The 21,517-nt window shown below is 36.3% G+C and overlaps 2 protein-coding genes across 3 annotated transcripts in view; one reads left to right on the top strand and one right to left on the bottom strand.

Annotated features, from left to right (window-relative positions):
* Positions 1 to 4,902: 4,902 nt before the first annotated feature.
* il12rb2 (interleukin 12 receptor, beta 2a) lies at positions 4,903 to 19,234 on the top strand. The gene is made up of 14 exons (XM_016532939.1): positions 4,903 to 5,196; positions 5,604 to 5,718; positions 5,845 to 6,020; positions 6,993 to 7,126; positions 8,237 to 8,378; positions 8,933 to 9,018; positions 9,439 to 9,640; positions 9,768 to 9,938; positions 10,051 to 10,149; positions 10,739 to 10,894; positions 11,089 to 11,226; positions 11,376 to 11,475; positions 11,566 to 11,650; positions 16,434 to 19,234. Exons 1-14 carry the CDS (start codon positions 4,932 to 4,934, stop codon positions 16,794 to 16,796), a joined length of 2,232 nt encoding a protein of 743 aa, XP_016388425.1. The 5' UTR covers positions 4,903 to 4,931; the 3' UTR covers positions 16,797 to 19,234.
* serbp1a (SERPINE1 mRNA binding protein 1a) overlaps positions 18,817 to 21,517 on the bottom strand; it is a 9,740-nt gene continuing 7,039 nt past the window's right edge. For both annotated transcript variants that reach the window (XM_016532940.1, XM_016532941.1), the window contains exons 7-8: positions 20,238 to 20,426; positions 18,817 to 19,450 (exon numbers count right to left, since the gene is read on the bottom strand). In XM_016532940.1, coding sequence (XP_016388426.1) covers positions 19,391 to 19,450; positions 20,238 to 20,426 — 249 coding nt within the window. In that variant the 3' untranslated portion in view covers positions 18,817 to 19,390. The remainder of the gene's footprint in view (positions 19,451 to 20,237; positions 20,427 to 21,517) is intronic.

The following is a 21,517-nucleotide window of genomic DNA, read 5'->3' as shown; positions in this document are numbered from 1 at the left end:
TTTTTGAAAAACTTTTGCAAATTCCCTTAAGATTATACTTACCTTTGTAGTATGTTATATGTTATCTGGTGCTTGAAAGTAAAGAGTTAACATTTGCTGCAAAAACCTGAGCTTACATTACCTGTCAAGACAAATTTCAGCAAGTTCAGCATCTCAATGTACAGTAGTCAATGAACTGTAAACTTGGTTAAGAGAATGTATTTTGACAAAAAAAAAAACTTAACACACTTGTTACACACTTAAGTACAGTCAAGACAAATACAATTAAAGTGCATAAAATGTCCTACTTAAGTGGGTGAAAAAAGCACTCTTACATTCGACTAATTACATTAAATGTAAATTTAAACCCTAATACCATTTAATTTAATTGTGATTAACATGCAATTAAGTGTCCAAAAACATTACATTCATAGCGCACTTAAGCATATTATTTTAAAGTAAATTATTTCATTAAAAGTATGCTAATGTGTACTTCTTTTCAAGGAAAATTGAGATGAAAGGTCATCAGATCAAATAAGAATACTGAAGACAAGTAATTTATTCAACAAAGGTTTAAAAATGTGAAAGGAAAATGTAATAATCTGAGGCAAACCAAAGGATGAGAGACTATATTTATGTGTGTGTGTGTGTGTGCGTGTGTGTGTGTGTGTGTGCGTGTGCGTGTGTGTGTGTGTGTGTACCTGGTATTCCCTAGGATAAGGATAGTAACGTAAATTTTGATTCCCATGAGGAAACAAGTTTTATGTGAGAAGTAGGTTTTAGGGTTAGGGTAAGGGGATTGAAAATACAGTTTGTACAGTATAAAAACCATTACATCTATGGAATATGTATATATATATATGTGTGTGTGTGTGTGTGTGTGTGTGTGTACCTGTTTTTCTATTCTGGTGGGGACTTACACCTGAATACACACAGACTCGTGGGGACCTAAATTGAGGTCCCCACGGGTAAACAAGCTAATAAATCACACAGAATGACGTTTTTTGAAAATCTGAAAATGCAGAAAGGGGTAGGTTTTTGGTGTAGGGCAATAGAAAATACAGTCTGTACAGTAGAAAAAGCATTACGCCTATGGAGCGTCCCCACAAGGATAGCAGACCAGACGTGTGTGTGTGTGTGTGTGTGTACGTGCGTGCATATCATTCTGCTCATGCTCAAAAAGGACTTCCTGAATGTATGCTGGGCCAGTAAATATAGATTTCAGGAGAAAAGTATGATATTTTAAAGGAACTAGTACATTTCTTGTACCACAACTGCAGGTGTTTCAAAGCTCAGTGAACAGGAACCACACCTTTATATTTCAGTTACAGGAATGGTGGTAAGTTTGGAGTGTTTATACATTCTAGAGGGAGATTTTCTTGTTTAAAAAACAAATCACTTTACAAATCACTTTATGAATGTTTTAACCAACCAATGAATAAAATCTGAAGTATATACATTCTTACAGTGGGAATGTAACTGCTTCTAATCTTTGACACAGTCAGATGCAGGATAGAACATATTAAAAACTTGCAAAGCTGCGTTTAACATGTATAACCTTGTTAACCTGACATGTTATTTATACCATTAGCCAGTGAGTCTCACAAGGTTCATTTTGGTTACACACCATCCTGCAGAGACGCCTGCACCGCAAAGCTGTTTTTAAAACTTCCTGAGAAAGTTCTCATGTCACCCTTAAGAATACGGTTCAACATCTCACACGTGAGGAGTCGTCATCAACTCATTCGTATAGTACTTTTCTGCACAAACATTCCACTCTATTATTGTGGTACTGAATTACACCTTTCGAGATGATGTGTGGGAACTTTAAGGGTGGGTGGGCAGTCTGACCTTACAAAAGCACCTATTTTGACCCTTTATGATTATGATCATGCATGTACTGTAACGTGAAATAATGTAGTGCTGCCAAATATTGCACTTGATAGCAAATGCTTTGGATAAGAGAAAACATCCAATATGCAAGGTTGGGAAAGGTGTTTTTGTTTTTTTTCTACCATTACCAAGCCTCTTCATCCTTTACATTTGGAAGACATATTCTTAATGTTTGGTTGTGTGGGGCCCCAGGGACCTCATTAAAACATTGTTTTATATACATCAATATTATGTTAAAGATAGCTATTAAAGTGCTATTAAATTTCCCAAACAGAACATGAAGGCTAACCCAAAATTGAGGCAAAAACTTATATACTAATAATAATAAATTGCATATGAATAAACAGGTATTGTTTTCCCTGATTTATGTTATTGTATTGATGAAATGTTTGTGTGTACATTGCTTGTAGATTATCTGTTACTTTATTTAATTGTTAGAGAGCGCATGATTGTTATTTGGTTTGGCTGGTCAGTTGATCAAGCCTGTTTATTCCGGATTGCAGTACATTTTTCTACCCATCATATATTAATATTAAACTGACCACTTTGAAACGTGTAAATACCTTTTGGTATCCTTTGGAAAAATATTACAGTTAAACACACACACAAAAATAAATAAATAAATAAACGTACAAATAGGCATAGTGCACAATGAACTGTAGCCTATTAATATGAATACATTTATTTATTTTTACAGGTGTTGTACCTGTAGCCTATTTGTTTGTTTGTTTGATGTTGCCAGTACTGGTTGGCATGAAAAACGGACAATTTATAAATAAAAATGGTATGGTTTTCTTCATTTTTATTCTTCTAATTGAAATGTTTTTCAATCTCATAACCAGATTTTAAAAATGGTTAAAATAATAGTAAAAAAAAAAATCATTCTATGAGGTTCAATGATGTTATCAATAATCAAGTTATAACGTTTTTACAGACCTCAAAATGCACTGCGTAACAGTAATGACCGTTATGTTTACTATCATCTGTACTTCAGATTACAGACATGAATAAAAACATTCCTGACTAATAGTGTCCTACATTAGGCTATACAGAGTGCACAAGTTACTGATGTCACTAGCGCTCGTTACTCATTCGAGTTCAAGCAAATCACACAAGACGTCGCGCGCTCTCAGTTCTTCAACAGGAGAGGGGAGGAGATGCGCTTGACGGCTCTACTGCCACATTAAAACCCACAAACAGCACAAATGACCACACCCAACAGTTTTGTCCCATGGACAGAGGTAAGTAGCCTATACAGCTATGTTATACACCACCAAATCTTTGAAAATGTTATCTTAACCGATGAACCATTCAGGTCTCCAAGTCTCAAAGTTACGCGACATTGACGCGACGTGACAAACGCTCTGCTATTGTAATATAATACATGTATACTGCTTAACTATATAGCTTCGTTTGTTGTAGAACACGTTCTTTTCCACCTGTCAAAAGATTGACTTGAATTTCTCAATAAGGAAGTAAAATGGGAAGGCAACGCTTAAAATCTGATGAATGGTTGTCCACAGAGGGTCTTGTGAGTTTGTGTGATCTTCAGCACTGAGCTCGATGTCTTCTGAATGTACGTGGTCGGTCCTCCTCATGTTGTGCTTCATCCTGGCTACAGGTGCACATGGAGGTATGACATGATTATTTTCAATTTACGGGATTTTCTTTAGGCAATTTTATGGGCCAGGAACAAACCACTTTCCCATTATTTGAAGGTCTTGGAAACGTTAAAAAGCATGAAAATAAAATTTGGTTAATATTATTTAATGTTAGTGATAAAATTAGGCTCAGAAAGATTAAGCCCTATTGCAAAAAAGTTATCTGCATCATTGTAATTTCTAGATTGTTATTAAAGAAAAAACGTAACCTACATCATTTGATGATGTGGTGTAAATGACACTATGGCTTGATACCCTGACACCATGACTTTTAAAAAAAAATGTCTGTGGTGTTGCATGTTTATTGAATGTTGGATAATATTATTGTACAAATTAAATAGGCCTATAAATGACTAAGAGAGTCCTTAGGACCAAAACTGTCTATTAGGGCTGTGCGATATTGAAGAAAAATGCGATATGCGATAACTCATTAAATAATGCGATATTCGATATGCGATACGATAATGCTTAAAGTGCCACATGCTCAGATGAAACTGTTTTACTCAGCTGTTGCAGAGTCAGTTCTGTGAACTTCTATAACTATCGTGTCATATATATATGGTTATTTGTATGCATGTATGTTCCTGTAAAACCACAACAAATTCCTTGTGTTTGCGCACACTTGGTGTTTTGACATCTCTTTGTCTTTTGTTCATGGCCCCAAATATTGCAAGCTCTAGCGATATGCATATTGCGCTATGTACAATTGCGATATTTCGATAATTTCGATATATTGCACAGCCCTACTGTCTATAGCTAAAGAAGCACCTGTACATGAGATTTTATTTGGTCTAAATATCAAAACATATTATTTAGAACAGCGTGAGAATGTGGATTTGAAACTGGACATGCTAAATTTGTGTGGAACATTTGGCTTCTGTGTTTAAATTTGTATTTGAATTTATCATCGTTTTAATTTAGTTTTTATACAACACTATTAAAAACTAAGGATGTAAACACATTATTAGGATTGTGGTGGACAAAATGTAATAATTGAAGAAATAACCATTAATAAATACAATGATTGACTGTTGTGATGGTTACGACCCTGGTGCAAATATCTAACCGGATCTCATGAATGTGCGTTTCAATGGCACGATTTTCTGTTTCTATTTGGCGTACTATTTATACGCAAAAATGGACTTTGGCGTGCATATTATAATCAGTTGGTAGGTTTAGGGGTGTGGGGTAGGTGGGTATTATATGTACGCCAAAATGCGTATTATATGCACACCAACAAAGTGAGTGTCTTATGCACGCAAAAACGGCGTATTTCTGTGTATAAATAGCACATAAAATACAAAAAAAAAAAATAGTGCCATTGATATACATTTTCATGAGTCGGCTCATATCCTGCACTATCCCGTGATGACATTTTTTGTTGCTTCCTCTGTACTTATGCTTCTTGCAGGAACAGTGTGCACTGTAAAGTCAAGCAAAGGTGAAAAAGTCCTTTTAGGATCCGACTTCACCTTCTCCTGCATCTTTAACAAGCAATGCACCAAACTAATGTTTCGGAATAGGACACTAATTAAATATAAACAATTCCCCAATTCAAGTGAGGTGTCTGTGGATGTTGAGAATTTAACAGAGCCAAGCACCTTCAGCTGCAATTGTAAGGAGCCTCGCTCAGAACCATGTGGAATTGACATCAAACCAGGATGTAAGCTTATAACTTTCTATACCATGTCTTTATTTCAGGGTTCTCACACACATAAGTCTGGATCACTAAATTTCTATAGTGACTATGCATTTTCCAAGTAATTCTCAGTTCTGAAATCAGATTAAATGCAGTCTTTATATAACAATTTTATCCTAATTTTAAATAATTGGATAAGTCTGGGAGGTTCACTGTTCCAAAGGTGTGGTAACCCTGTCTTTTATCATGACACATTATTCAACTTTGCTAGAAATATGTCTTTTAGAGATGCAAAATAAAGTCACCTAGTCTTAGTGACAAATTAAAGGGTTGAAACTAATTACTGAAACTTATTACTTTGGCAAGGGTGGAGACTTTGAAACTGTGAAGTGAAATTTCATGCATGACACAGTCATGTGCTTCTTTTTCAGACCCTCCAGACGTTCCACAAAATCTGACTTGCATTCAGAAAATGAAATCTGGCAACATCAGTTGCATTTGGACAACAGGAAGGGGTACCATAATCAACACCACATGTCAGTTACGGTTAGTCAAATCAGCTTTACAAGGAGGATCTTTTAGTTTACAGATCACATGATGTAACCCAATGCAGAGACATACTTTAAAGTCTCATTAATTGTGTTACTTGATGTTTTCCCTGTGCTTTTATAGGGTTCGAGATGACCTGCACCTTGGCTATGAGAGTACTATGAACTCTACAGGATTTTGTCACTCCACCTTCCCCATCAAAAACTCAATAGTGTCACAGCTCTTCGTGTCACTCAATGTCTCTAATAGCCTGGGCTCAAAAACCTCAGGCCCCCACACCATCATCCTCAGCAATATAGGTAAAGAAATTCCAAAACTCATCATTTCAAACATCAAAAAGAGTGAAACCGTTCAGTTGAATTCACTGTTTAGGATAAGTTATGCTTAATATGGATGACTGAATTGATTTTTGCGAAGACTTTTTACTGTTTCTTTTTTAGTGCACTCTGCATTTGCTGCATCCTTAAAAAAAAGAATAATTATATGACAAGCAGTTTTTCTGTCCATGCAAAAAGCAGAAATACTGCATGATGCAAATCAAAGCCAGTCAGTACAGTGTGTGGGTGAGATTTCATTCTTGCAAAATACTAAAGAAGTGGTTCTTGACCATTTTAAAATATTTTATTCATAATTTCTCATAATTTATACCTGCTTAATTATTTTAGAGCTTGGCATAACTAAAAAATATATATATTCATTATAAAAATGTTTATGATTTTACTCATTTTTACTTCTAGGTCTGGAGATATCACACTTTTAAAATGAGGCTCCCTCATATATCCAGGTTTTCCAAGACCATGGAAATCCTGGTTTATTTGTTTAAGATGATATGCTTGCTTGTTTTGTCTTATTAAAAAAAAAACTCATTTTGAGAGCCACTGCACTAAAACTAAAACAAAAACTCTGTTTCTCACCTTTCGCTGTCCATGTTGCAGAAAAAAAAACTAAGGACAGACAAATTGTTTGGCTATTTATGACACAAATGATCCACATTGAAGATGTATATAGCTTTTATATGTTGTGCCTGGTTAGCAAGAAGTGTTGTGGGTAGGGGGATTCCAAAGAATAAAAATTAGGTCAGTTTGATAGAATTGGTTGTTTTTACACCAACCCACTTGTTGACGTTATTATTAGACAGTTGCAGCAAAAGATCTTATCTTCATTTCATCTAAAACCAAACAAAACAAAAAGACAACAAAAAGAATTGGATTGCATTTCAGCTGTAGAATAATGTGGACTGAAAACTGCATTGCTTCTCTGATTTTTTACAGTAAAACCCTCAATGCCTGAAATCGTTAATGTGAGCTGCTCTTCTCGATGGTGCATCCTACACACAGACAATCACAGCTTGAATGTGGTTGAAATTCAATACAGTGCGGTAAATGGGATCTGGAACACCCTCCAGGTAAAGCTTCTGATTAAAAATCTTACAATCACATTGAAGTGGCATACAGACTCAAAGCCACTTCTATGTACCTGCAGACCTATCAGTCATCTGTTTTGGTAAAGCTGATAAATAAAAATGCAAAGTCGAGTCGATTCATGATGACACAGACAAAACCCACAAAACCTCACAGATTAGTTTGGTCATCAAACCACAAGCCCTCCATGATGACTCAAACCTGGAATAAGAAATGTCAAGAAAGGGGTTTTTCTCAATCCGTATCGTTAGGAAATTGAACCGCTGACTGTTGCTGTTCCCACAAAGTACGTCTTGATGTGTCTTTATCAATAAAATGATCTCAGTAACTATTCCATGCAGCATAGGACAACCAGCTTTGCAGGAATACAAAACATTGTCATTATAATGAAGAAATATGTTTAGAGATCCAAAGATGGTCTAGTTGATTCTAAACCTAAAGATGCTTTCCACTGGTGAAAGTGCTTCTTCTGCCATTTGCGTGCTTAAAGGGATAGTTCAAACAAAATGAACGTTTGTCATCATTTACTCACCCTTGTGTCCTTGGAACATAAACGGGGAAATTCTGAATGCCGTTTGGCATCAGTGGCATCAAACAATGTGTGATTCATTCATAGATGGCATGCTGTATTCGACTGTGAATGAAGATATACATATAATGAACAGCATATTAACGGTGTTCTTTGAAACTTTTGATTAATCAAAGAATCCTGAAAAAAATGTATCGGTTTCTATAAAAATATTAAGCAGCACAACCATTTTCAACTTTAAAACTCCATTACTTTTGTTTTATGGAAAACAGATGCTTGCATTTTTTACATGTTCTCTTTCTGCATTTCACTAAAGAAGGAAAATAATATTGGATTGGTTTTATGGTGAACTTTTCCTTTTTATACAGTCTCTACATAGGAATTTCAAAGAAGCGTTCAAACATTCTTGACATTTTAACATTTAACCAGATAACATTACAATAACATGTCATGTAATAACATTTACATTTTAACAGACATTTTAACAGTAAACCAGAGAAATCTTCATAGTTAAGATATAACATCTGGTGGGAAAACAACACATTATATTATATTGTCTCCACAGACTAATGCTAAGAGCAGATTGAACATATCCTCACTGCAGCCATATACCACGTATAAGTTCCAGATCAGGAGGAAAATCAACCATAGCGTAGGTCTGTGGAGTGACTGCAGTCAACCAAAGGCAGCAAAAACCAAAGAAGAAGGTATGAAATATATTACTTGTAAGGACCTTCATTAAGTCACATTTTGTAATTATAGAATTTGGAAGGCGGTTTTCTTGTGTAGTTATTGTGAGCTGCTTATTTTCTCTCTTTTAAAGTCATCAGAAAGCGTAAGAGGGATCAAATGACTGTAGGTAGTCATGCATGTTCTGGAAAGAGTACTTCAGAAGTATGATGGTGTTAGATAAGCTGACTGTACTGACGTAGGACAGTCACTTTTTTGTCAGCATGTCTCAGGTGCTTGAGATGCTGTGGCAAATCTAGTTAAAGCAAACTTGAGTGGTGACCGATTAAATTAACTTTTGATAACCTTTTTAGTGTTACTTGACTTAGATGAAAAGTGACTATGGAAAAGTACATTTGAAAACTTTCAAATTTGATGGGAAGCACTGACTTTTGGTGTAACTTAAAAAAAAAATTGTGGAGATTATTTTAGAGAAATGCTGAGAAAAACTGATAATCAACAATTTACTCAATTTACATGGCAAGTGAAAAAAAAACAGCGTAACTGTTTTTCTTCTTCTCTCTCTCTTTAGCTCCTGATAAGGTGCTTGACGTCTGGTACCTTCTAGAAATGAAACCCCCACAATCTAACAGCGAGTGTTTCCACATATTTTGGAAGGTACGTAACCCTTCACCAACCAAAATTAATTTTTGTATTTTCTATTAATGTTTTATGTAACGGTGTACATGCTACGACCAGGTCGCTACACGATCCCCTCCCCCCGTACTTTACTTTTCACACAGGCCCTTAAAGGTCAAACCACCTCTAAGTGATGGCTTGCTTGCGTGAATTGCATCTTCCCAAACACACTGTTAGTCTGAAACCAAAAGTTAGACTACAGTCAGTTTCAGTTTACAAAAAACTGAGTAGGGGCTTAGAGGAAATGATGGATTTGAGAATTCTCTCTTTTAGAGTCATGTTTGTGCCTCATGTCATTAATGGCTGACTCTGTCAAAGATTTTGGTCAGATGCATGCATTCAGACAAATTGAACTGCGTAATAAAGACTGCTTTTATATTCATGTTCACTTTGTTTTAGGAACTGAATTCATCAGATGCCAAGGGGAAAATTCAGAGGTATAATATAAGTGTTCGGGAGCAAATGAGAATGAGGAACCCTATCATCGCAGTTCCACCCAGCAGAAATGAGAGAATATGCTGCTCTCATTGTTCTGTGTCAGTGTCCGCAATTAACTCAGGGGGTCAATCTCCTGTCACATTTATTCATCTGCATTTTCCAGGTAAGCCTGTGGTTTTTGAAGTGTTAGCAATGCTGAGCCAAATAACTGTGGTTTAATAAAAAAGACGCTAAACTCAATGCATATGTGGTCAATACAGCAAGTTAAGCCGTGTTTTTTGTGTGAACAGGTCTGGTTTCAGGTTTCCTGTCACACAGGCCATTGAATAATCATAGTGTTGCCCTCTTCTGGCACAAACTTGCCATTGCAAGCACTGAATATGTGGTGCATTGGTATCCAGTTGGAAACATCGAGGCGATTCAGTGGATTAGAGTGGTGGATACCACAGCTCACATTACAGGCAAGTTTAATTGGATGGTATGAGTTAAGAACAATCAAAATTGGTTGGTTTCCAGACTGTAATAAAAGTACTTTATCTCTTTCTTGTACCTTTTATTCTGCTGTCTATCCAGGTCTGCAGCCTCAAGAATGCTATGATGGTGCAGTTACCGCTCTGCAATCAACTGGTCCCAAAATGGCATCCATTAAAGGCATCTCCACATGGCAATCAGGTTAATTCTTAATGCTCATTCTGCATAAATCTTCATCAAAGTGGATTAAATCAGTATATACTGTATATACAAACACTTCCATTCAAAAGTTTGGAGTCAGTAAGATTTTTTTTTTTTTTTAAGAAAATACATTTTATTCAGTTATGATACATTAAATTGATCAAAAGTGACAGTAAAAACATTTACAAAAGATTTTGATTTTCAATAAATGCTGTTCTTTTGAACTTTTTTTTTTTCAGCAATGAGGCCTGAAAAAATAATGGTTACCACAAAAATATTAAACAGATGTATTTTCAACATTGATAATAATTAGAAGTGTTTCTTGAACACCAAATCAGCATATTAGAATGATTTCTGAAGGACCATGTGACACTGATAGATGGAGTAATGGCTGCTTTTCCATCACAGGAATAAATTGCATTTTAAAAATATATTAAAATAGAAAACAGAAATATGTTTGTAAATAAAACTGAAATGTTACTATTATTTTTTTATGTATTTTTAATAAAAATAAATGTAGCCCTGGTGAGAATATAATTTCAAATGCATGACTCTCTTTATCATAATCACTGTGTCTTGGAATTCACAGCTCCAGAACAGGGTCCAGTTCCTCAACTTTGCTCGAAGAACAGCGAGAGCTTGAATGTGACATGGTCCGAAATCCCTCAAAGGAAGAGAAGAGGCTGTTTGAAAAAATACACTGTCTACTTGATGGACAATTTGAAGGAAGATATTCACAATTTCAGTAAGGCCTATCTTATTTTAAGGCCGTTAAACAACCATTAAGTGGTGGATAAATGTTTACAGATACAATATTTACTGTTGGCTCCCAAGATTTCACAAAAAAACAGCTACTTACTTGGGTTGTTCATCAATAACAGTGCTACATAAACTGTGATATTAGGAGTTTTCTAATGTGGTGCTACACTTTGGCTGCAGGTGTAGACCATCCAAACAGACAGTATGTCATCAGTGGTCTGTCACCAGGACAGTGTTACAATCTGTGGGTCACTGCCTGGACTGATGCTGGGGAGGGACCCAAAGGAAGTGATCTCCCATTCTGCACACCATCATACTGTATGTATATATGTAGATTATAACACTAAAAATAATCTTAGTAATCATATGATGGGTTTTAATCCAAATATTTGTCATTTTAAAAAAAGCACTTTTGTGAAAAAGATGTTTGTCACCCATTTGATAAGAGTGACCTCGTCCTCTTTCAGCTGAGAGAATGCTGTCCCTTGTGATCTTGACTGGTGGAGTAGTACTTTTGGGCTGTCTAATCCTGCTGTGCCTCTGTCAGTTCACCTCCGTCCAGAAAAGGTAAGAATCGGCAGAATGCTTCCAATTCTACAGAAACAAAAAGGCTGTTTTTGTGATTTAAAACACTACCATGTCTGTTCTGCTCGATAGATTCTTATGCTGTTGCCAGTGTCTGCTGCCTATAATTCCAGATCCAGCAAACAGCAAATGTGCAAAGACATACGCTGATGACCAGGTAAATGTATGGAAATGCCCACCCAGGCTGTATTTTCAAAACAAGTGAGCTATAACTGCATTTATGGGCATCAATGCAAGCTTTAGCATCTAGGTTAAGGGTTAGGTTAACATCTAGTTCACCCAAAAATGAAAATTCATAAAAATTATATCATCATTTACTTATACAGTAAGACTTTTTTCTGTGGAACACAAGAGGACAGCAGAAGAATGATAATCCCTTCCTCAAACCGCAGCTTTAAAATCTCATTCACGTGTATTCATAAATTCTAGTCCTTCAGTTTGATTGGCGTGTTCTTGCAAGAGTTTTGGAGCCGGTTGCATGAACTTTCCAGACTAGTCTTTCAAGCTGGTCATCATTTAAGTTAGTTGCATAATGTCTAATTTGATGACAAAATGTAAGACTGATTACCCCTTGTCTAATTTTGCTAGTTGGTAAGAATATTAAAGGGGTCATATGATGCTGCTAAAAAGAACATTATTTTGTGTATTTGGTGTAATGAAATGTGTTTATGCGGTTTAAGGTTCAAAAAACACATTTTCCACATACTGTACATTATTGTTTGTCCTCTATGCCCCGCCTTTCTGAAACGCGTCGATTTTTACAAAGCTCATCGGTCTGAAAAAGCGAGGTGTACTGTGATTGGCCAGCTATATGGATCAGCTCTAGGCATGACGAAGCGTATATCGTCCTCTTTTGGAAGACCAAAGAAAGTAGTTTCGCTTTCACAACGAAGCACACAGCATCTTTATGACATGGCGGCGGAAACAACAAAACTACATCGAGAATAAAAGTTACGCCTTCTTTTTTTGCGTGAACATTTGGGCGGCGTTATGTAAATCTTCCCACATAGTGAGGTAGATATGTGGGGGCGTGTTAGAACGAGCCGTTTTAGGTAGGTGTGGCTGACTCTTACATTTTATAAAGAATATCTCTTTGGATTTGAGACTTTAGTCTTTGCAACTTTACAGATCTTCTTTATGCACCAAGAGCTTGTAACACTCCAAAGAGAAAGAAAAAATTTAAATCGCATCATATGACCCCTTTAAGACATATTCTTAAGGGTTGGTCACACTGGACTACAATAAATTCCTTCAGACACTTGTCTTTTTTAAAAACATGAACTCAACTTATAACAAAAAGTAATAAATCAAAACAATACACTACTCCACTCTCCTGCAATGCTACAAACTTGCAGCTTTAAAGCTTGTTCTTTTAGAAGGTCATGCTATGATGTATCAATATTCTATTGGTCACACAGGATACTAATTTGCAGGTCAGAGTTCACCCAACCTGCACTTTGAAATGCAAAACTTCTTTGCATGAGCTTGTGTTTCCAGTCTCCAGTATTCTCATGAATGGAATGAAAAGTGTAGTGTGACCAACACAAATACTTAACATAATGGCTTTGTTTATGCAACTGGCCCCTGATATACAGTCCAATAGCACTGGGACTTTTCATTCTTTGTATCAGTCCACTTGCTTGTCAGTCTGTGCATTAGTGGTGGGAATTTTTCAGTGGCTCTTTCTTCAGGTTACATCATTATTGAGTTACTTACTTTGTGAGTGAGTTGTTGAATCAATTACTTTAAGGTATAGTTCACCCAAAAATGAAAATTCTGTCATTAATTACTCATCATCATGTCGTTCCAAACCGGTAAGATCTTCATTCATCTTTGGAACACAAATTAAGATATTTTTTAAGAAATCCGAGAGCTTTCTGACCCTGCATAGACAGCAAGGGAACTACCACGTTCAAGGCCAAGAAAGGAAGTAAGGACATCGATGAAATAGTCCATGTGACATCAGTGGTTCAACTGTAATTTTATGAAGCTACAAGAATACTTTTTGTACACAGAGAAAACAAAAATAATGACTTCCATGTTAATCTTCGACACGCGTTCACTAGAGTACCGCAACATACATGTGGTGCTGCTGACGCAGGAACTGGCGTTCTAACATAGAACCCGGATGCTCTGCGCCTTGTTTACAAGCAAAAAATTATGCACACTGTCTTCGTAAACATGTCTGAAGATTTTGACAGACAGGGTGTCTTGCCATTTTTTTGCTCAGCCTTACTTATTTGAACCAGAATATACAGACGATGAACTAAGGGAGATGGACGTTCTTGGTCAGAATGCCAGCTCCTACGTCAGCAGCACCGCACGCATGCGTCGTGGTACTTTCTTTCATGAACGCGCGTTGAAGACTGACACGAAAGAGAAGAAATCGTTGAATCATTTTCTTTGCGTACAAAAAGTATTCTCATAGCTTCATAAAATTATGGTTGAATGACGGACTACAATAAATTCCTTCAGACACTTGTCTTTTTTAAAAACATGAACTCAACTTATAACAAAAAGTAATAAATCAAAACAATACACTACTCCACTCTCCTGCAATGCTACAAACTTGCAGCTTTAAAGCTTGTTCTTTTAGAAGGTCATGCTATGATGTATCAATATTCTATTGGTCACACAGGATACTAATTTGCAGGTCAGAGTTCACCCAACCTGCACTTTGAAATGCAAAACTTCTTTGCATGAGCTTGTGTTTCCAGTCTCCAGTATTCTCATGAATGGAATGAAAAGTGTAGTGTGACCAACACAAATACTTAACATAATGGCTTTGTTTATGCAACTGGCCCCTGATATACAGTCCAATAGCACTGGGACTTTTCATTCTTTGTATCAGTCCACTTGCTTGTCAGTCTGTGCATTAGTGGTGGGAATTTTTCAGTGGCTCTTTCTTCAGGTTACATCATTATTGAGTTACTTACTTTGTGAGTGAGTTGTTGAATCAATTACTTTAAGGTATAGTTCACCCAAAAATGAAAATTCTGTCATTAATTACTCATCATCATGTCGTTCCAAACCGGTAAGATCTTCATTCATCTTTGGAACACAAATTAAGATATTTTTTAAGAAATCCGAGAGCTTTCTGACCCTGCATAGACAGCAAGGGAACTACCACGTTCAAGGCCAAGAAAGGAAGTAAGGACATCGATGAAATAGTCCATGTGACATCAGTGGTTCAACTGTAATTTTATGAAGCTACAAGAATACTTTTTGTACACAGAGAAAACAAAAATAATGACTTCCATGTTAATCTTCGACACGCGTTCACTAGAGTACCGCAACATACATGTGGTGCTGCTGACGCAGGAACTGGCGTTCTAACATAGAACCCGGATGCTCTGCGCCTTGTTTACAAGCAAAAAATTATGCACACTGTCTTCGTAAACATGTCTGAAGATTTTGACAGACAGGGTGTCTTGCCATTTTTTTGCTCAGCCTTACTTATTTGAACCAGAATATACAGACGATGAACTAAGGGAGATGGACGTTCTTGGTCAGAATGCCAGCTCCTACGTCAGCAGCACCGCACGCATGCGTCGTGGTACTTTCTTTCATGAACGCGCGTTGAAGACTGACACGAAAGAGAAGAAATCGTTGAATCATTTTCTTTGCGTACAAAAAGTATTCTCATAGCTTCATAAAATTATGGTTGAATGACTGATGTCACATGGACTATTTCATCGATGTCCTTACTTCCTTTCTTGGCCTTGAACGTGGTAGTTCCCTTGCTGTCTATGCAGGGTCAGAAAGCTCTTGGATTTCATCAAAAATATCTTTATTTGTGTTCCGAAGATCAAAGAAGGTCTTACGGTTTGGAACTACTTAATGTTGAGTAATTAATGACATAATTTTCATTTTTGGGTGAACTATCCCTTTAAATGATTCATTCAAAACACTGATTTATTCAGAAACAAAACAGCTGACTGTCTTTATGAGTGAGTCATTGAATCATTCACTTAAGTAATTTGTTCAAAAACATTCATTTTGTTTTAACTTAATTTGGAACTATTTTCGAAAGCGGAGCAAAATTTGTATTTTGTAAGTAATTGGCAATATTGTGACTAAAATGTAAGTTACGCAATATTAACATTTTGTTTATTTAACTGTTGTGTAAAAGCAGTACAGAAGAATTTGTTTTAGAACATCAAGTAGAATGAATGAAGTAGAGGAAGGCAATGAAGTAGAATTTTGCCTACTTTTTTGAATTCTATGTATTCGGACATACTACTCTTTTCATATACTGTTTTTTGCCTTTTTACCTCCTATATACAGTGTTGGGAAGGTTACTTTGGAAATGTAATAGGTTACAGATTACAAGTTACCATACTTAAAATGTAATAAGTAGTGTAACTTTTCAATTACTTTATTAAAGTAATGTAACTGATTACATTTGTGAGAGTGTGTGTGAAAAAAGCAGATGTAACCCCCTTTGTAATCCTTAACATTTTCATAAGTAACTGTAATTTAATTACATATTTTTTCTCAGTAACTGTAACTGATTACAATTACTTTTATTTTGTAATTAAATTACGTAATTCCGTTACATGTAACTAGTTACTCCCCAACACTGCCTATATAGTAGGGAAGTAGGCATATTTGGACACAGGGTCAAGGCAGAGTCTCAGGTTTCGTTTTTAAAGATCCAGAAATCAAAATGCTACTAATGCTAAAAAAAAAAGAAAAAACTTCACATGGTGCTGTGGTCAAAAATGCCACTCTACTGTATGTTTACATATAAAAAAGAAAAAAAAAAGCAGCAACAAAAACACATTTTGTGTTCCACACATTAAACACATTTCCCCAAACCTACTGGAGTATTGTAATTTGGTTTAAAATGGAATTGGATTTGTTGGCCAAAATGGTGTAAATATGAACTGTAAATGTAATTCATTAACCAATACACACCTGTTCCCCTTCCCACACAGAGTGAAATCAAATTCTACCTAGACCAATTTGACTCCAGTGTGAATGAGGAGCCCGATAACGTGGAGGTGGAGGAAGTTCCCTATCCCTCCATCTGCACCTACATCAAAAGTTTCTCTCAGGAGTCCAGCTCCTCTGATGCCACCCAGATCACCAGGATCACAGACATGATAGAGGACTACATCTCCACTCATGGCGCAATAAGTGGAGGAGAAGAGGAAGATGAAGAAGAGACAGGTTTGGACGAATTTGAATTCTTCCCAAGCATGCACAGCCCTTTCCTGGAGCCCCTGGTTTTAACTGGAGGGAAGCTGACGCTGGATGTAGTGAAAATAGACTGCAGTGAGTTTCTGGATTGCACATGATTCTCAAGAGGCATTAAAATTGGACCTGACAGTGACTATACTACGGATGCTGAAAAATAACAATGGACATTCCAGGAATAGCCAGTCAGAAGGACAAACTTTTTCTCCTTGCTCTGAAACCCAGCCATACCTGCATCTCAAGCTAATGTTGGACATTTTAAAGTCGCAATGTAATGCAAATAGCGAAAGATTTTCTTTTTGCATATTGTGATGAACATCCAAGTGAAATGGACACAATGTATGACAGGGGCTTGCTTCTATCTGTCTGTTGTTGATTGGATGGAAGCAGATCTGAATGCAAGCTTGCAGTTGATTTTAAGGAAGCGGTTGGTTTCAGCAGACCAAATGTTTGGAGAAGTCTGGCATAGAACTCTGATGCTTCACCGGAAGATCAAATTATATTTTAATAAAAAAAATATAAGGTAAAAAATAAAATTAAAAAAAAAGTACACATAGCCTGCCTCAGCTACTTCTCTCTGAAATACAGATGATCTAACAGACTGTTAACAGCCCATCAAGAGTGCTGGATACTTAACGAATGTAAATTGTAAAGGGTTTAGGCCATATTCTACAAATTCCATCTTTCCACTAAAACACTCAGCAGCTGTCCAACACTAACTTTAAAACTGTAACTTTTCAACTCTTTCACAATACATCAAGAAAAAATTGCACAAGTTTCAATATCAATGCAGACTCAGTACTCGTATCTACTCTAATGCAAGGTGTTTGACACAAATACATGCCATCAGTACATTAGTTTTTCATCAGCTCAGCTGAATACTGTCCTAATGTAAAGTTTTTATTTGTAAGTAAACCTTTAAAGTCAAAGCATCATGAAAAAAAATAAATGTTCTTTTTTGGATATTTGTGTGGTTTACGGTCACTACAATTTTAAAATGAAATGGTAAATGGGGCTGTGGAGAGAGGGCAACATGATTTTGGCCTATAGCCATTTTACCAGTCAGTCACAAATAGTTGTTTCATGCGTATTTCACAAACTAAACCTCAATAATAAACTAGATTTCAACATTTTCTAAAGGAAATGCGAGCTGCCAAATGCTTTTGCAAAATATGGACTTGTAAGTGCAAGTGTAAGTCCACTGTAAACACAAATTAACCACCTCATTTACAATAAGTTCCCACTCGTTAACCTGAATACAATAAGTATTTCTACAGCACGTATGAATTTTAATTTCAAAATGTAAAATTTTTGAAATCAAAACTTGAATCTGTCAACACTAATGCATCATGCACTAACATAGAAGAATGCTGAACTGCATTTTGTCAGCCAACTTTAACCAAGATTTTAAACATGCTGCAAAAAAAAAAAAAGGCTCATGTTGGCTAATGCATTAAGTGTTTACAACTGGGACCTTACTGTTATTTCTAAGCCAAACTCGATCTCTGACACCATTTTAACCAATACTACACCATACCATAAGAGACAATTTTCAGCTACTAACAGGACCAGTATCACTATTGGATTTTAAATAAAATGTAACGAACCAGCATCAGACAAGAGCAAGTTTGAAGCGGTTTCATCTTTGAAGTTAAAGTCCACACAACAACTCTGTATGAATCGACTATCTTTTAATTATTGACAGAGGTCTAATAGCAGGGTAGGAATTCACACATCACTCAGCTGTTCCACACTGAACAGGATGGTTTCTTTCAGACCAGTTATGCAGGAAACTGTTGTAAAAGCAATGGGGCAGAAAGAAAATGTCATTTCTAACAGGATTTATCCATAACCTGGCTCAAATTTTTTAGTAAACAGGAGTGGTGTGTAAACTTGCTTCTTGTATTTACACTGGAACTTTGCGTAACGAATGATACTACCCTGAGTTACCAGAGCCAATGGCATAAAGACACCATTTTGAACTTTACAGTGGTCATTCGATAAAAGACACTTTTTGTGGCGAGTGCAACTGAATCATCGGAACTACCTCTTGGCATTAAGTTATGAATCATAAATTGTACATTTAATCGAAATGATTTCAGATTGTGTTTCAAGGCCCGCTTTCAGGGAACCGAGGTGTTTAATTCAACAATGAGCAGAACCAAAATGCTCTGTAATTTCCCTTAGAAATGCAATAACCTTTACAAATTAAAAGACTAACTTGTAGATCTTGCACCTGAAATGGCTGCCTTGTTATGAGGCTTTTTCGTGTAAAAAGCAAGCTACCGGACACCTTAAGATAAACCGGTGTGCTCTTCACACCTATTTTTGGAAATGCATATTTTCAAGCAGCAGTACAAAAAGTATCCATGAACAATGCATAATTTCTGAGAAAAAAAAGAAACAACAACAAAAGAAACACTGTATGAAAACATCCCTGCTACCTTATTTCTAAATACAAAACCTCGACCAATAATTTGCTTCAGAATAGCAAGAAGTCCGTTCTTTTTTTTTTTTTTTTAATTTTCCATCTTTTTTTCTAAAACAGGTAAAATCAGTCCTCAGGGGTGAATGGCATGGATGACAGTCTTCCATCATTTCATCTGCTGAAGGATCCATTAGCATGCAAGCCTCGTAGACAAGGACCCGTGGAGGAGTGATCCTCCTGGGTGAGCAGAGCATGCCGTCTGGCAGCTTAAGCCAGGGCTGGGAAAGCCTCTGGGTCATCCACGTTAGGGACAGACACTCCACCGGCCTAAAAGAAGCAGATACAAGAAAAACAGCCCAATGGAGTCAAATGACTAAAACTTTAGGAGTTATTGTTCATCTTTGAGATTATCTAGCAAAACTACTCATGTACTTCATTTTTTAATGTTTTTGAACAAGTCTCGATTTGCTCACAAAGGCTGCATTTATTTGATTAAGGAACAAAGTAAAATCAGTAATATTGTGAAACATTAAGAATTAAAATTTTGTAAAATTTTTTTGAAAATGTAATTTATTGCCGTGATGTCACATTTTCAGCAGTCATTATTCCAGTTTTTAGCATCAGGATCCTTCAGAAATCATTCTTGTATGCTGATTTAGTCCTTAAAGAAACATTTCCTATTATCCGTGTAGAACACAGCTGTGTTGCTTAATATCTTTATTTCTGAAAACTGTGATGCATGGTTTTCAGAATTTTTTTGATGACTAAAATGTAAAAAAAAAAAAAAGCATTTATTTGAAATCTCTTTTTATATAGATTTTTTGAAATATCTATTATTTTTCAACAAATTCAAATTTCTTCAGTCAATTTTGATCAATTTAAGGCATCCTTGCTGAATAGAATTATTAATTTTAATTTTTTTTACTTTTCAACAATAATATACCAGTCAGCCAAGTGTGTACATTAATGAGGAAAAAAAATTAACTTAAATGATTTTAGCAAATGGCTGCAATATAACAAAGAGTGAAAAATTTAAGGGGGTCTGAATACTTTCCGTACCCACTGTATATATATATATGCACACCTGCAGAGGAAATGCACAAAGAGACTGCACCTTGTCTGGCCTGCGTTCGCGAGGTGGTCTGGTAGCAGCAACAGCTCCACGGCCTCCTCTGCCACCTCGTGGTCCTCCACGACCACGTCCTGTGCGGCCCAGGTCCCCGAAGTTAATCTCCAGCTGGGATGTAATGTCATTAGCTGGTTTACGGAAGTGGTGATCCCCAGCGGCATCATCAGCAGAGGCCTGCAGAAAAAAAAAAGAAAAAAAAAGAAGTACATGTGATATGTGATATAATAGAGCAGCACGATTAATCGTTAAAAGATCACCGTCTCAATTCAAACATCCATGCGATCCCATTTTTAAATGACAACGATTCAATGTGTCTGTTTTGAAAAAAATCATACCGGAACATTTAAATCCGTGTTCATGCTGCCGCTGACACAAGAGAGCAGATATTTACCACGTTTAGGTAAGAAACAGCTTCCCTTTTCAACTACACAGTATTATTTCTGTCTTGCATTCATTCATATTATCACAAAGATACAGAGATGAAAATTCAAAAGATCAAATCTGCTTTTGAAAGTAACTGGCGCTTCAAATAACGTTTGTGTCGATTGCATTGTTACAAAATTTACTGACTGTAAAAATTTTTTGTCATTTAATCATTCATTCACGAGATTTGTTCAAAAACGCTGATTCATCCAGTAATGAAACAAGTGTATTATAAGTAGAGGTTGACCGATATGGGTTTTTCACTGGCCGATGCGGATATTTAGAAATCAGGGTAGCCGATGGCCGACATATGATGCCAATTTTCTTTCTCCCCCCCCAATTTTAGTAGCCTAATTCAGAGTAGTAATACATCGCTCAAAACTTAAGCACCTTCTCAAAACAGTTTTTCACATGCAAATGACTTGTTGCACTTATGAATATGATAACTTTCCGGCATCAATTTTTGTAGGGTAAAATGCAATTATGCTTTCACACACCAGTGTTTCCCACAGACTGCAAATTAATTCTCTGCCAGCAAGAGGTGCTGTTGGAGCAGAGATATATAGCGGTTTCCCCGGTAACGGCTGTAATCAAATAATCACTGCTCTCACAAATGCTACTTTATCAGGCATTACAGGAAAGACGAAATGAAAATGACATCGAAGCTTTTCTGCAGACGGTCGGTTCTTTTCAAAGATACATTCATATAAAAACACCCGCGCTGCATTTTCATTTTGAAACGCGCCGTGCTCAGTTTGTTCAATGAAGTATAAGCCTTTTGGAAAATCTATTTACTCAATGTATAGGAAACACTGGACACTGCTATAAGTCAAATGGCCAAG

This window comes from Sinocyclocheilus rhinocerous, unplaced genomic scaffold, assembly GCF_001515625.1.
Source record: "Sinocyclocheilus rhinocerous isolate Xijiao unplaced genomic scaffold, SAMN03320098_v1.1 scaffold935, whole genome shotgun sequence".
NCBI lineage: Eukaryota > Metazoa > Chordata > Actinopteri > Cypriniformes > Cyprinidae > Sinocyclocheilus > Sinocyclocheilus rhinocerous.
Note: the sequence above shows the minus strand (reverse complement) of the source record. Positions and strands in the feature narration are given on the sequence as shown.

What these genes read in the sequence shown, in the direction of transcription:
- il12rb2 (XM_016532939.1), top strand. Translation starts at nt 4,932, where the DNA reads ATGCTTCTTGCAGGAACAGTGTGCACTGTAAAGTCAAGCAAAGGTGAA. An exon ending in AACACCACATGTCAGTTACG is followed by an intron (nt 5,719 to 5,844) that starts GTTAGTCAAATC and finishes GTGCTTTTATAG; the next exon opens with GGTTCGAGATGACCTGCACC. An exon ending in GGATCTGGAACACCCTCCAG is followed by an intron (nt 7,127 to 8,236) that starts GTAAAGCTTCTG and finishes TTGTCTCCACAG; the next exon opens with ACTAATGCTAAGAGCAGATT.